This window comes from Oncorhynchus gorbuscha, linkage group LG06 (assembly GCF_021184085.1).
Source record: "Oncorhynchus gorbuscha isolate QuinsamMale2020 ecotype Even-year linkage group LG06, OgorEven_v1.0, whole genome shotgun sequence".
In the NCBI taxonomy this organism is placed as follows: Eukaryota; Metazoa; Chordata; class Actinopteri; order Salmoniformes; family Salmonidae; genus Oncorhynchus; species Oncorhynchus gorbuscha.
This window is the reverse complement of record NC_060178.1, coordinates 40,574,127-40,589,363: the sequence shown is the minus strand read 5'-3', so window position 1 is coordinate 40,589,363 and position 15,237 is coordinate 40,574,127. Positions and strand designations below refer to the sequence as shown.

Sequence of the window (15,237 nt, the reverse complement as noted above, 5' to 3'; positions counted from 1 at the left end):
TTTGTGAGCATGTAAAAAATAATATTTGTTGGTCTTATGTGATTAATAAGGAGCATCCAGACGCTGCACTTGATACATTTATGAAATTGCTTCTTCCAATTTTTGGTAAACATGGACCTGTTAAGAAACTGACTGTTAGAACTTTTTTATACCCCCTTTTTTTTCTCCCCAATTTCGTCTTATCCAATTGGTAGTAGTTAGTCTTGTCTCATGGCTGCAACTCCCGTACGGATACGGGAGCGGCGACGGTCGAGAGCGTCCTCCGAAACACAACCCAACCTAGCCCCACTGCTTCTTGACCCAACCCGGAAGCCAGCCGCACCAATGTGTACACCTGGCGACCTGGTCAGCATGCACTGCGCCCGGCCCGCCACAGGAGTCGCTAGTGCGCGAGGATATCCCTGCCTGCCAAACCCTCCCTAAACCGGACAACGCTGGGCCAATTGTGCGTCGCCCCACGGACCTCCCGGTCGCGGACGGCTGCGACAGAGCCTGGGCTCGAACCCAGAGTCACAAATGCCATTCTTAAACATGCAATACGGCTTTCCTCAGTACGACATCCTCGTCTCCCCACTGTGCTGTCAGACTCAGAATGCTCATGGGGCTGACATCGCTGGTCCAAATGTCAGTCGTGAAGCTAATAACAGTGACGCCCATAGCAAGTAGCTCATGGATGTGCGTTTCAACACTACTGTGTAACTCCGGTAGGGCAACATCTGAAAAATAGCGCCTACATGGTAGTGTATACCGGGGCTCGAGGTGCTCGACCAGTCGGCAAAATCCAACTTCATCCACGACAGAGAACGGTTGATTATCAAGGGCAATGAACTCCATTATCTTGCCGTTAATGGATTTCGCCTTTGCAAGTCTCGCTGATATTTTCTTACTCTTCCTGTTTGACTTGGAACTTATTTAGTTGTTGAAAGTGTGAGCTTAGTTGCATATGACCTTTTTGTTTTCTTCCTTTGAAACTTCTAAATAGATCCACACGACAGACATCGTGGGCTAGGTTCGGAATGCTGTGTTGCAAGTGTAGTGCTGTATTTTTTCCTGTGGCGTCATTACGTCATCTGCCTACGTTATATACGTATGCACGTCAGCTTTGACATCGGGTTTGCACATCGGCGTTAAACTAGACGTCGAACCGATGTTGGCATCTTTAGCCGATATCGTCCGATTCCGATATGCTAAACGATATATCGTGCATCCCTAGTCAAAACATATAGATTTCAATGGTTGTAATGATGGGGAGCGGTCTGTCCGTAATAAAGAGATGCTCTGCTTTTTGACACCACATTCCAAAAAGCAAGTCCTGTAGGCACTAGTTTAGTGTTATATTGACTATTGTCCAGTCTTGTGGTGAAGTGCTGCAAGTAAAGACCTAGTTAAGCTGCAGCTGGCTCAGAACAGAGCGGAACGTCTTGTTCTTCATTGTAATCAGAGGGCTGATATAAGTGCTATGCATGCCAGTCTCTTGGCTAAGAGTTGAGGAGAGACTGATTGCATCACTTCTTTTTATAAGAAATGTGTTGAAAATCCCAAATTGTTTGCATAGGCAACTTACACACAGCTCTGACCTCACCAGGGGTCTTTTCATTCCCCAAATCCAGAACAAAATCAAGAAAGCGTACAGTATTATATAGAGCCAATTTTTTCATGTAACTACATTCCATCTCATTTCACAAGTGAACAGCAAACTTGGTTTCTTCCCTATTTGACCTAGATAATTTGTATATGTATTGATATGTAAGCTTTTTAAAAAAGCAGCTGTTCTGTATTATGTTTTGTGAGGACTCCGGGAAGAGTAGCTGCTGCTTTTGCAACAGTTAATGGGGATCCTAATAAAATACCAAATGCCTCTCTCTCCCCAGACCAAGGCAGCCCTAGCTGAGGAGAAGAAGTTCCAGCAGCATATCCTGAGCCAGCAGAAAAAGGAGCTGACCAGTCTACTGGAGTCTCAGAAACGCCAGTACCGTCAGCGCAAGGACCAGCTCAAAGAGGTACAACCTTATTCCATCCACATGTTCCAACCACACGACTACCTTATTACAACCATACAGGACAACCATACAATTGTGGTCACATGGGGCTGACCCAGGAGTGGCTGGTGTCACCCTCTAACCCAGCGTTCCCCAACTGATGGTGCACAGGCCAAATTTTATTTGGGCCCCCTACTTATAAAAATATAAAAACAAATGTATTTTTTCTTGTTTCACATAAGACTGTAAAAACACCCAGGAAATCAGCTCCAGGTTTGAAATTTTTATTTATTTAGAAATCTATTCCCAAGTATTCCAACGCACAATAGAGAAACAAATCAGTCATATACAAATGTAAGCAAAATTATAAATTGTTACGTTTTAACCAAACACTGTATCTGTTTGGGCTTCTCGCGGTTAATTCGTTCAAGAAATGATCGGCCCGTGGCTGACTCTAGTTGATGATCTTTACTCTAACCCATCCCCATGTGTTGTTTTTACTAGGGACTGAATAAGAACCAGTCGACCCCTAAAAGGGAGAAGCAAGGGCAGTCTTTAACTTGGGGAGTGGTCGTCTAAATGAAATTGGGATCCTTAACGTTAAGAAAGAAATCCTAAGGGGAAAAACCTTTTTGTCCCCCCCCCACACACAAATGTTTAATCACAGTGCAGCTGACTCGTCTGGTCTTTTGTCTTCACTAATGATGCAAGTGTGTGTTCGGTCTAGGCCTAGTGCACGGTTCTGACTCCGACCTGCCTATACTGTGCCCCTTTTTAAAAAATTGATTTATTTAACCAGGCAAGTCAGTTAAGAACAAATTCTTATTTTCAAAGACGGCCTAGGAACAGTGGGTTAACTGCCTGTTCAGGGGCAGAACGACAGATTTGTACCTTGTCAGCTCAGGGGTTTGAACTTGCAACCTTCCGGTTACTAGTCCAACGCTCTAACCACTAGGCTACCCTGCCGCCCCTAGCTTGCTATGGAAGATGCAGGCAGCTTGAGATCATTTGATTGACCGTTCTGATCACCAAGTGATGGACGTTAGTTTCCGCTACAATAGCAGCATTCCTTTACAGACAAGTAAAATGCCTTTTCAGTGACCCCTCGAAACGATCTCCAGAGAAGGTTTTACATCTGCATTTTTAGAAAGCCTCAGTGTACCCTTACAGACAAACAAACATGCAATAGCCGTGGCACTTTCAAGGGTATATATGACTGCGGTACATGTAACTTAATTGCCCGGCCCTAGTGTTCATACATGCGTATTAGGACTGTTACTCTGCATTGTGAATTGATGTGGAATTTTGAGCCATTTGTCACGTCCCTACCGTTTTAACCCTTCCCCCCCTGTGTTGTAATGAGTCGATGGTGTCACACTCCAACCCTTCCCCCTGTGTTTCAACCAGGAACTGAATGAGAACCAGTCGACCCCTAAGCGGGAGAAGCAGGAATGGCTGGTGCGTCAGAAGGAGTGTCTGCAGCAGCTGCAGGCAGAGGAGGAGGCGGGGCTGCTGAGGAGACAGAGGCAGTACTACGAGCTGCAGTGTCGCCAGTACAAGAGGAAGATGCTGCTGGCCCGACACAACCTGGAACAAGACCTACTCAGAGAGGTATAGCAGGCCTATTGTAGTAGGTATATTACTGGGGGAGATTGACCTGCTCAGATGTCTAGTCTCGTCCACCAGCCGGCTCTCTCTCTCTCGCTCTCTCTCTCTCTGTCAAACCATCTGGTTTCACAGCGCCTCAGGACCGAACTTAAATCTAGTTGACTGGACGCTTATGGCAGGAGTGGCGAAAACAGCCGCCGGTTTTAATTGGCAGATCTGTCCATCACCATATAGCATATCCCTTAGAATCTCCCCCCAACATTATCAATTCAAGCATAAGTTATTTAAACATAGTGACTTCGGGAAAATCTGAAAGTTTGCATCTTAAAAATGTTTTTTTACATTAACTTTATATGCCTCAAATCAGAATCAATTGGGCTTCCCAAAACTAATATGGCTAATGTGATAACATTTATTTTGATAGGCAATTTTGCCATTTTTCAAAGTCACATCTAATTCAACTGTTGCCTCAATTTAGAGCCACACGTCATAGTCGTGTGATTCGCTCAGAATATGAATTGATTAGCATTCGGTTTGGGCGCTATATATATTTTCATATTGTCATTCCATCCTTCTCTCATCCCAGGATTTACGGTATTACTGCCTAAGTACACAAGGGGGTGCCAAAAAACACAAAGCCCATTGGGTGTCTATTACTAGAATGCTAACAAAATTTGTACAAGTAATAGCACATTTCCATAGAGGCTGCTTGCTAAATATGTTAACGAGCGCAAATGTTAATAAATTAATTTCAAGATGGGGAAATCCAGGTCATAAAATTATACATGAATAGGTATGAGCTACAGAATGCCATTTTTGGTGAGGTTGGACATTTTACAAGGGAATATGAATGATAAACATTAGAAATTGGATGGCCATCGTTCTTGCAAAAATTACCTTTTTCATTGTAAGCTCATTTACTTCTATGGCTGCTACTGATGACAGTTAAGCTATTTTCTGCATAATGTGTTGCACTAATGTATTTTCTGTAAAGGAAAACTATAGTTGAATTTGAGACATCTGTGGCTTTGTGTTGTGTGACACCACATTTTGGTGGCCTTTTATTGTCCCCAGCACAAGGTGCACCTGTTCAATCAGCTTCTTGATATGCCACATCTGTCAGGCAGATGGATTATCTTGGCAAAGGAGGAACGCTCACTAACAGAAATGTTAACAAGTTTGTGCACAAAATTGTAGAGAAATAAGCGTTTTGTGCGTCTGGAAAATTTCTGAGATCTTTTATTTCATCATGAAACATGTAACCAACTCTTTACATTTTGCGTTCATATGTTTGTTCAGTGTAGCTACAAATATATATATTTTTTTACTGAAATAGTTCAGTTTTGACAGCCACAGGATGGTTTTTCCAATACTCTCATCAAATACCCCGATATACGGTATACCGCCCAAGCCTAATTAGCATGTCATTCAGTAAATCCACACCCCCTGAATTCCAAACAGTCCCACACTGTTACCAAATCATTATTTATATAGCCCTTCTTACATCAGCTGATATCTCAAAGTGCTGTACAGAAACCCAGCCTAAAACCCCAAACGGCAAGCAATGCAGGTGTAGAAGCACGGTGGCTAGGACAAACTCCCAAGAAAGGCCAGAACCTAGGAACAAACCTAGAGGAACCAGGCTATGAGGGGTGGCCTGTCCTCTTCTGGCTGTGCCGGGTGGAAATTATAACACAACATGGCCAAGATATTCAAAGGGTCAAGTAATAATAATCACAGTGGTTGTAGAGGGTGCAACAGGTCAGCACCTCAGGAGTAAATGTCAGTTGGCTTTTCATAGCCGATCATTCAGAGTATCTACCGTTCCTCCTGTCTCTAGAGAGTTGAAAACAGCAGGTCTGGGACAGGTAGCACGTCTAAACAGGTCAGGGTTCCATAGCCGCAAGCCGGACAGTTGAAACTGGAGCAGCAGCACGACCAGGTGGACTGGGGACAGCAAGGAGTCATCAGGCCAGGTTGTGCTGAGGCATGGTCCTAGGGCTCAGGTTCTCAGAGAGAGAGAGAGAGAAAGAGAGGAGAGAATTAGAGAATGCACACTTAGATTCACACAGGACACCGAATAGAGAGAGAGAGAGAATTAAAGATGCCCTCTGGTGGTAAATAGTACCACTAATAGTACCAGTGGTTGCCATAGAATTCTGTGGCACCACGCAAGCTGTGCTGCAGTACGCTGCAACTTTTAAAGGATGAACCACTGTACACAATCTGTCTCAAGGCAATTGTCTAAATAGAGAGGCCCCGGTGCACAACTGAGCAAGAGGACAAGTACATTTGAGTGTCTAGTTTGAGAAACCGATGCCCTACAAGTCCTCAACTGGCAGCTTACTTAAATAGTACCAGCAAAACACCAGTCTCAACGTCAACAGTGAAGAGGAGACTCCGGGATGCTGGCCTTCGAGGCAGAGTTGCAAAGAAAAGCCATATCTCAGACTGGCCAATAAAAATAAAATATTAAGATGGGCAAAAGAACAGACACTGGACAGAGGAACTCTGCCTAGAAGGTTAGCATCTCGGAGTCGCCTCTTCACGGTTGCTGTCAAGGCTTGTGTCATTGGAACACAGGAGTGATGGTTGCTTATAATGGAATTAATTTGTGGAGTTCCTTTCCTTAATGCGTTTGAGCCAATCCCTATTTGGTAAAATACATACAAGTCCATATTATGCAAAGACAAACTACAGTCATTACTTTAAGACATGAAGGTCAATCAATCCGGAAAATGTCAAGAACTTTGAATGTTTTTTCAAGTGCAGTCGCAAAACCATCAAGCGCTATGATGAAACCAGCTCTCACGAGGACCGCCACAGGAAAGGAAGAACCAGAGTAACCTCTGCTGCAGAGGACAAGTTAGTGTTACCACCCTAAGAAATTGCAGCCCACATAAATGCTTCAGAGTTCAAGTAACAGATCCATCTCAACATCAACTGTTCAGAGGAGACTACGTGAATCAGGCCTTCATGGTTGAATTGCTGCAAAGAAACAACTACTAAAGGACACGAATAAGAGACTTGCTTTTGCCAAGAAACATGAGCAATGGACATTAGACCGGTGGAAATCTGTCCTTTTGGTCTGATGAGTCCAAATTTGAGATTTTTGGTTCCAACCGATGTGTCTTTGTGAGACGCAAAGTAGGTGAACAGATCTCCGCAATTGTGGTTCCCACCGTGAAGCATGGATAAGGAGGTTATGGTGTGGGTGTGCTTTGCTGGTGACAGAATTAATATATAATAATATATCATTTAGTGATTTACTTACAGTCATGTGTGCATACATTCTACGTATGGGTGGTCCCGGGACTTAACCCTGGCCAGCACCATGCTCTACCAACTGAGCTACAGCAAGGCACACTTAACCAGCATGGCTGCAGCAATACGCCATCTCATCTGATTTTGGCTTAGACCCACTATCATTTGTTTCTCAACAGGACAATGAATCAACACATCTCCAGGCTGTGTAAGTCCCATCTGACCAAGAAGGAGAGTGATTTGAGTGCTGCATCTGATGACCTGGCCTCCACAATCACCCAACCTCAACCCAATTGAGATGGTTTGGGATGAGTTGGACCGCAGAGTAAAGGAAAAGCAGCCTATAAGTGCTCAACTTGTGTGGGAACTCCTTCAAGATTGTTGGCAAAGCATTCCAGGTGATGCTGGTTGAGAGAATGCCAAGTGTGCTAAAACACTTTTGGTCACTACATGATTCCATGTGTTCATAATGTTGATGTCTTCACTATTATTCTACAATGTAGAAAATAGTAAAAGTGAAGAAAATAACTTGAATGAGTAGGTGTCAACTTTTTTGACATGTGGGTTTGTTACACAGACAACCTACTTAATTGTATTGTGATCACTTATTTGACACATTTCCCACCTTCTCTCACTCACTCTCCATCTTTCTTCCTATACCTGTTTTTTTTCTCTCCAGGACCTGAACAAGAAGCAGACCCAGAGGGACCTGGAGTGTGCCATGCTGCTGAGGCACCACGAGTCCACCCAGGAGCTGGAGTTTCGTCAGCTTGGTGCGGTGCAGCGTACGCGGGCCGACCTGATCCGCACGCAGCACCAGACGGAGCTCACCAACCAGATGGAGTACAACAAGCGGAGGGAGCAGGAGCTCCGGCAGAAACACACCGTGGAGGTCCGCCAGCAGCCCAAGAGCCTCAAGGTAAGGCTCTTCTTCCCTCACTCCCCCCTCTCTCCTTTCTTCCCTCACTCCCCCCTTCCCTCCTTTCTTCCCTCACTCCCCCCTTCCCTCCTTTCTTCCCTCACTCCCCCTCTCTCCTTTCTTCCCTCACTCCCCCTTCCCTCCTTTCTTCCCTCACTCCCCCTTCCCTCCTTTCTTCCCTCACTCCCCCTCTCTCCTTTCTTCCCTCACTCCCCCTCTCTCCTTTCTTCCCTCACTCCCCCTCTCTCCTTTCTTCCCTCACTCCTCCCTCTCTCCTTTCTTCCCTCACTCCCCCTCTCTCATTTCTTCCCTCACTCCCCCCTCTCTCCTTTCTTCCCTCACTCCCCCTCTCTCCTTTCTTCCCTCACTCCCCCTCTCTCCTTTCTTCCCTCACTCCCCCTCTCTCCTTTCTTCCCTCACTCCCCCTCTCTCCTTTCTTCCCTCACTTCCCCCTTCCCTCCTTTCTTCCCTCACTCCCCCCCTTCCCTCATTTCTTCCCTCACTCCCCACTCTCTCATTTCTTCCCTCACTCCTCCCTCTCTCATTTCTTCCCTCACTCCCCCTCTCTCATTTCTTCCCTCACTCCCCCCCCATTTCTTCTCATTTCTTCCCTCACTCCCCCTCTCTCATTTCTTCCCTCACTCCCCCTCTCTCATTTCTTCCCTCACTCCCCCTCTCTCATTTCTTCCCTCACTCCCCCCTCTCTCATTTCTTCCCTCACTCCCCCTCTCTCATTTCTTCCCTCACTCCCCCTCTCTCATTTCTTCCCTCACTCCCCCTCTCTCATTTCTTTCCTCACTCCCCCTCTCTCCTTTCTTCCCAGTCCAAGGAGCTCCAGATCAAGCGTCAGTTCCAGGACACTTGTAAGATCCAGACACGTCAGTACAAGGCCCTGAGGAACCACCTGTTGGAGAGCACTCCCAAGGCCGACCACAAGGCGGTGCTCAAGAGGCTGAAGGAGGAGCAGACCAGGAAACTTGCCATCCTGGCCGAGCAGTACGACCACTCCATCAACGACATGCTGTCCACACAGGCTGTGAGTAAGGCAAGGACCCTACCGTGCACCTCTCCTACACCTGACAACTACGAAGACGTTATACTACAGAACAACTACACACACACACGCGGCGAGACAACCCACACAAAGACACACTGCAGATCACACCCACTATCAACTGCACACCTACATATTAAACCAGCTACACCAAAAATGTATACCAACATGTTTCAGTTCAACAAACACCTACTACGTCCATGTTAAGTTCTAGAACTACTCAAATGACAAATTAGGACTACGAATACCACATTTTGAGTGGTAGACTTCCCCAAACTGTCCATTTAGACCAGGATGTGCTCTACTGACGTCCAGCCCTCTCCCTCCTCCTCCTCTAGTTGCGATTGGACGAGACCCAGGAAGCAGAGTACCAGGTGCTGCGGATGCAGCTGCAGCAGGAATTGGAGCTGCTGAACGCTTACCAGAGCAAGATCAAGATCCACACAGACTCCCAGCACGAGAGAGAGGCCAATGACCTGGAGCAAAGGGTGTCAATCCGCAGGGCCCTGCTGGAACAGCGGGTGAGAGTGAGACGGAGAGTTGGGTGGAGGGGTGTCTGAAGGGATTGTGTGTGTTGGGGGGGGGGGGGGGGGGTTGTGTGTGCGCAAGAGAATATGTACAATATACATGACACCAAAAAGGATAGGCCACTTAAAAGATTAGTGGGACACAACTAGTTTGTAGTCTTATTGCATCCCCCCTCTCTTAGATTGAGGAAGAGATGCTGTCTCTGCAGAACGAGCGTTCAGAGCGTATCCGTACTCTACTGGAGCGCCAGGCCCGGGAGATCGAGGCTTTTGACTCGGAGAGCATGCGTCTTGGCTTCAGCAACATGGCGCTGACTGGCATCCCCGCCGAGGCCTTCAACCAGGGCTACCCCAACCCCAGCCCCTCCTCTGGCCCAGGGGGCTGGCCCTCCCGCCCTGTCCCTCGCTCCGGGAGCCACTGGAGCCACGGTGTGCAGAACTCGGTGGCGCCTCCTTCGTGGCGTAGCCAGAACAGCTGCAGCGGTGGAGGGTTCAGCCGTGCTGAGTCGATCACGTCGTCTCACGGCCTGGGGAGGGATAGTGAGATGAACATGAGTGGTAGAGGCCACTCCTCCAACTCCTCATCTTCCTCCTCGTCCTCCCACCATCATCATCACCATCACCAGCAGCAGCAACAACACTACCTCCCCCAGCACCACCACCACCAGAGTACGCCACACCTGTACCGAGAGAGCCGCGAGCGCGAGGACCGTGAGAGGGACAGGGAGAGGGAGTGGGGAGGTGGGGGGGGACACCACCACCACCAGCATGGAGGAGGAGGAGTTCACCACCACCACCTCTCCCAACACGCCTCAGCCCAGTCCCTGGCTCTCCTGCCACCTCCGCCTCCCCCACCACCCATCTCCCTCTACTCTTCCTCCCCGCCCTCCTCCTCCTCCTCCTCGTCTTCCCAGGGAGGGGGATACGGGGGTCTGGTGGCCAGGGGCCCCAGCCTGATGGCCCTAAGGAATAGTCCCCAGCCCCTGAGGAGGACGGCCTCAGGGGGGCCCGGCGGTGCAGGGGGGGGCGAGGGGGGTCTGAGCCGGAGCACCTCGGTCACCTCACACATCTCCAACGGCTCCCACCTTTCCTACTCTTAAAGGGGAAGGGTAACGATAGGCTCCACCCCACAGTCTTAAAGGGGCGTGGTAAGAGAACAAACCAAGCCTGCCCCTTCTTTGAGGCTGCGTCTGAAACGACACCCTAACTCTCGTATGGGGAATAGGGTGTAGTTTGAGATATGCAATGCAGTGAGTAGTGTGGAGGGGGGGGGGGGGTGGTTGAATGTCCCTGCTCTCTCTTCTGCAAGAGTGTTTGTTCATGGAGGGGGTGGTGCTAACAGGTTTACCACCACAAAGGGTGGAGCCAAAGCAAGTCCACCGTTCCTATTGTTCAAGGGGATTCTTTTTATTGGAAGAGGTCATCTCTCACAAATTCAGGGGAAGGGTTTAGATGTGGGAGGGGGGGGGAGGGGGGGGGGGGCTATTAACAATAAGGTCAGACTGGCCTGGCCACCAGTAGGGGTCAGTTGAGCAGACTAGCTGCTTTCGAGTAGACAAACACCTTAGAGTATTATGTCTGCACAGACAGACGGAAGGGATACAAGTGGGAGAAAAGGGGAGTTTTAACAGCAATAGGTTTCTCTGCTGACATCAAACTGAGAGAAATTAATGGATGTGGCGATACTGCTCTATTTGAGAGGGTGCTTTAAAATACTATGTAAATAATGCAGAAACTAACACGTGAAGCGTACTAGTTAATGATGGGTCATATACTGTCCATTTGTGGTGAACCAAGGAGCTGAACCTCGATAGGCAACTACAGAAACATTTTTTTGTTTTGTTTGTTTTTTTTTTTTTTTTTTGGTAATAGGATTTTCAAATTGATGACCAATGTAACACTGCCATCCGGTGGCTCGGCTGACCCAAGACGACTCTGCCACTGCCGAGCAATAATTTCCCTGTGAACATTCTGAAAGTGGGGTGTGTGTACAGCGCGGAATGCTCGCTTAGTTTTTTCCGCTTGACCCATTCCTGGACACACAGCCTGGTAGGTGTGTAATGTACATGTGCATAAAGCAGTTATTACAGTTCAATGCATGAAAGTGCTGTACAGAAAGCATTTGTATTCATACATGTTTATAGAAATACATATAAGTATATAATACCTGTCAGAAGTTTGACAGTAAAATTGAAGATGGTTCACTGTTCAACATCTTTGTCCTACATTGTACTTAGTGTACATAAAAGCACTAACTCTGGAATGCTGGTAGAGTAATGATAATTTTGCCATGTGAATAGAAATTGGAAAATAGTTTTGAGGGAAAATAGGTATGTTTGCTATTATTATTATTATTATTATTGTTATTGTTATTATTATTACTACAAGAGCAGTTGTAATGTTTGTTGTACACTAATTTTGTTGAAAGAAAATGTTTTTAAAAAATGTTTTAATTGCCAATTTTGACCACTAGGTGGGGAGTAAGAGCAATGTTACTGTTATGGAGCGCTATGAGGGGGGGGGGGGGGGGTTCATTGTTTTTATTATTTTTTTAAAGAGAAGGAAAAAAACACTACCTTTCCCCAGGTATTCCCTCTGGTCTCAGGGTTGGAGCCTACTGGGCAGTGTATTACCACAAAGGTTGTAGTGTTATAGAACCAGTATTAAATGTGGACGGGGCCGTTCATGTTGTTAGCTGTATGTGTCAATATATTGAATTCTAGATCTACCATACAGTGTCTCCTAAAGTCAGCCTCTGTAATCCAGCACGTTTTGTGCCATTATTGTACCTCTCTTCTTGTGGTTCATGTTGATACGGACCAGCCAAGCTTGTTGATTTGTACACTACTACACCCCACCAAAAATACTCTGAATTGGTTTGTTTAATTTATTTGGTCTTTTAAAAATATATAAACAGCCAAAAACAAGGAAGTGCATACATTATAAATAACTTGGAATATTAATATTGTCGTTTCTTAACTCCCGCCTTCCTTTCTGGAAGTTATTTCTGGATAGAACAGGATTGGATTGGGGCAAAGTGTCGCCACTGTTAAGGTGAAAGCATAACACATCAGTAGTCAAGTAAAAGAAAGGAATGAGTCATTTTAAAGTATTCTAACCGAGCCCATGTGTAGAGAATCATCTACCGTTGGCTCCTAAACTCACACTGCCAACTCTGAACAGCACCAACATTACAACAGAATGGTGGGGGTGGTAAACGTTGGTTCTCCAGTGGTGCGTTTCAATACTCTAATCTCGAAGTTACCTCGACACATCTGGGGTTGTTTACTTCAGTTTACACATTGTTCATGACGGAACATGCTGGATTCGTTTTCAGAGGCTGTGATTTTTAGACTAGGGCATGGAGACCGAGCTGCTGGGTACAGAGAATGTGTGATGTCGCTGTCCATATGTAGTGCTGATTTACGCTTAGGGGTGGGTCTCAATAGTCAAAAGTAGTTCATTTTCCTTGTTTCATCCCCTTTACCGGCATATAGAAAACACAGCACAGGTGAAAGGACTTTGGTGGAAATTCACTTTAACCTGTCCTTTCACATCATTGCAAACGGAGAGATGAGGGAGGGACTCATAAGACTATTGAGATTACAACTCAGTTGGTGGGGCAGGGATGAGCGAGAATCTGATAGAAAGTGGAGTGGATGTGTGTGGTGGGATATAGAACTGTTGTACAGAGGCCAAGTTACGTTCAGGTTCAATGCAAAGTGGAGCGGAGGTCTGCTACAGAATTTGTTGTACAGAAACACAAGTCATTTTGAAAAATAAAAAAAGGAAAATTGACTTCCTGATGCTGTCTTCATTTGTACCTACTTGGTTGGATTGTGTGTCAGTTCAAAGGAATGCCCACAAACTACATTAGTTGGTGGAACTAACCATGAAAGATGTAAGGTAAAGATTACATTTGGTGCATCCTTTTAAAAGGAAATTCACTTGGGGGAAAACCACTCCAGGGCCCGTAGGGGTGCTGATCTAGAATCAAGTCCTCCCTGTCCATGTAATCTTATTTGTTATGATCTAAGAGGTGTAACTGATCCTAGATCAGCACTCCTATACGATATTTGAGAGTTGATAGTGGAGTTTGTTTGCAGGGATTGATGTTTGTACTCATTTGTGTGCCTTTGCGTGCTAGGCTAATTACACTAAACAAAAATATAAACGCAACATGTAAAGTGTTGGTTTCATGAACTGAAATAAAAAATCACAAATGTTCCAGACGCACAAAAAAAAGCTTCTCATTTTATGCACAAATGTGTTTACATCCCTTTTAGTGAGCATTTATCCTTTTCCAAGATAATCCATCCACCTGACTGGTATGGCATATCAATAAGCTGATTAAACATTGATCACAACACAGGTGCACCTTGTGCTGTGGACAATATAAGGTCACTTTAAAATGTGCAGTTTTGCCACAACACAATGCCACAGATGTCTCAAGTTTTGAGGGAGCATGCAATTGGCATGCTGACTGCAGGAATGTCCACCAGAGCTGTTGCCATAGATTTAATGTTCATTTCTCTACCATAAGCTGCCTCCAACGTCGTTTTGGGGGATTTGGCAGTACGTCCAACCATGTCAGCCCAGGACCTCCACATCCGGCTTCTTCACCTGTGGGATCATCTGAAGGTGAGCGCTGAGGAATATTTCTGTCTATAATAAAGCACTTTTATAGGAAAAACTCATTCTGATTGGCTGGGCCTGGCTCCCCATTGCATGGGATTATGCCCATCCATGGCTGCACCCCTGCCCACTCGTGAAATCCATAGATTCGGTTCTAATGAATTTGTTTAAATTGACTGATTTCCTTATATGAACTGTAACTCAGTAAAATCTTTGAAATTGATGCATTTATATTTTTGTTCAGTATATTTGTTAGCATGGCCTGCTAAATGTTTGTAGCCCACCGCTAATGATAATGGTATGGCTACACATGGGTACCAGTTAAAAGTAGTAGTAACCAAAAAAGTGTTAAACAAATCAAGATATATTTTATATTTATGCTGCCTTGACAGCTTTGCACACTCTTGGCATTCTCTCAACCAGCTTCACCTGGAATGCTTTTCCAACAGTCTTGAAGGAGTTCCCACATGTGCTGAGCACTCATTGGTTGCTTTTCCTTCACTCTGCGGTCCAACTCATCCCAGAGCATCTAAATTCAGTTGAAGTTGGGTGATTGTGGAAGCCAGGTCATCTGATGCAGCACTCTCTTTCTTGGTCAAATAGCCCTTACATAGCCTGGAGGTGTGTGAGGTCATTGTCCTGTTGAAAAACAATTGAGTCCCACTAAGCGCAAACCAGATGGGATGGTGTAGCCATGCTGTTTAAGTGTTCCTTGGATTTTAAATAAATCATTGACAGTGTCACCAGCAAAGCACCATCACACCTCATCCATGCTTCACAGTGAGAACTACATATGCGGAGATAATCTGTTCACCTACTCTGCGTCTCACAAAGACACAGCGGTTGGAACCAAAAATCGCAAATTTGGACTCATCAGACCAAAGGACATATTTCCACTGGTCTAACGTCCATTGCTCGTGTTTCTTGGCCCAATGAATTCTCCTCCTTATTGGTGTCCTTTAGTAGTTGTTTCTTTGCAGCAATTCGACCATGAAGGCCTGATTTCACGCAGTCTCCTCTGAACAGTTGATGTTGAGATGTGTGAACTTATCCTATGCAGCAGAAGCAACTGGATCTTCCAATCCTGTGGCCGCCCTCATGAGAGCCAGATTCATAATAGCACTTAATGGTTTTTGCGACTGCACTTGAAGAAACATTCAACGTTCTTGAAATGTTATGGATTGACTGACCTTCATGTCTTAAAGTAAAGGACTGTCATTTCTTTTTGCTTATTTGAGCTGTTCTTGCCAT

General features: G+C 45.8%; 1 protein-coding gene across 3 annotated transcripts in view; it reads left to right on the top strand.

Moving 5' to 3' along the window:
* LOC124037968 (serine/threonine-protein kinase TAO2-like) overlaps positions 1-10,791 on the top strand; it is a 35,894-nt gene extending 25,103 nt beyond the window's left edge. For 2 of the 3 annotated variants that reach the window (XM_046353283.1, XM_046353282.1), the window contains exons 15-20: positions 1,872-2,000; positions 3,387-3,590; positions 7,531-7,770; positions 8,594-8,815; positions 9,163-9,345; positions 9,534-10,791. In XM_046353283.1, the coding sequence (XP_046209239.1) occupies positions 1,872-2,000; positions 3,387-3,590; positions 7,531-7,770; positions 8,594-8,815; positions 9,163-9,345; positions 9,534-10,451 (1,896 nt within the window). In that variant the 3' untranslated portion in view covers positions 10,452-10,791. The remainder of the gene's footprint in view (positions 1-1,871; positions 2,001-3,386; positions 3,591-7,530; positions 7,771-8,593; positions 8,816-9,162; positions 9,346-9,533) is intronic. The other variant, XM_046353284.1, reaches the window with a different exon arrangement.
* The last annotated feature ends 4,446 nt before the right edge of the window (positions 10,792-15,237 follow it).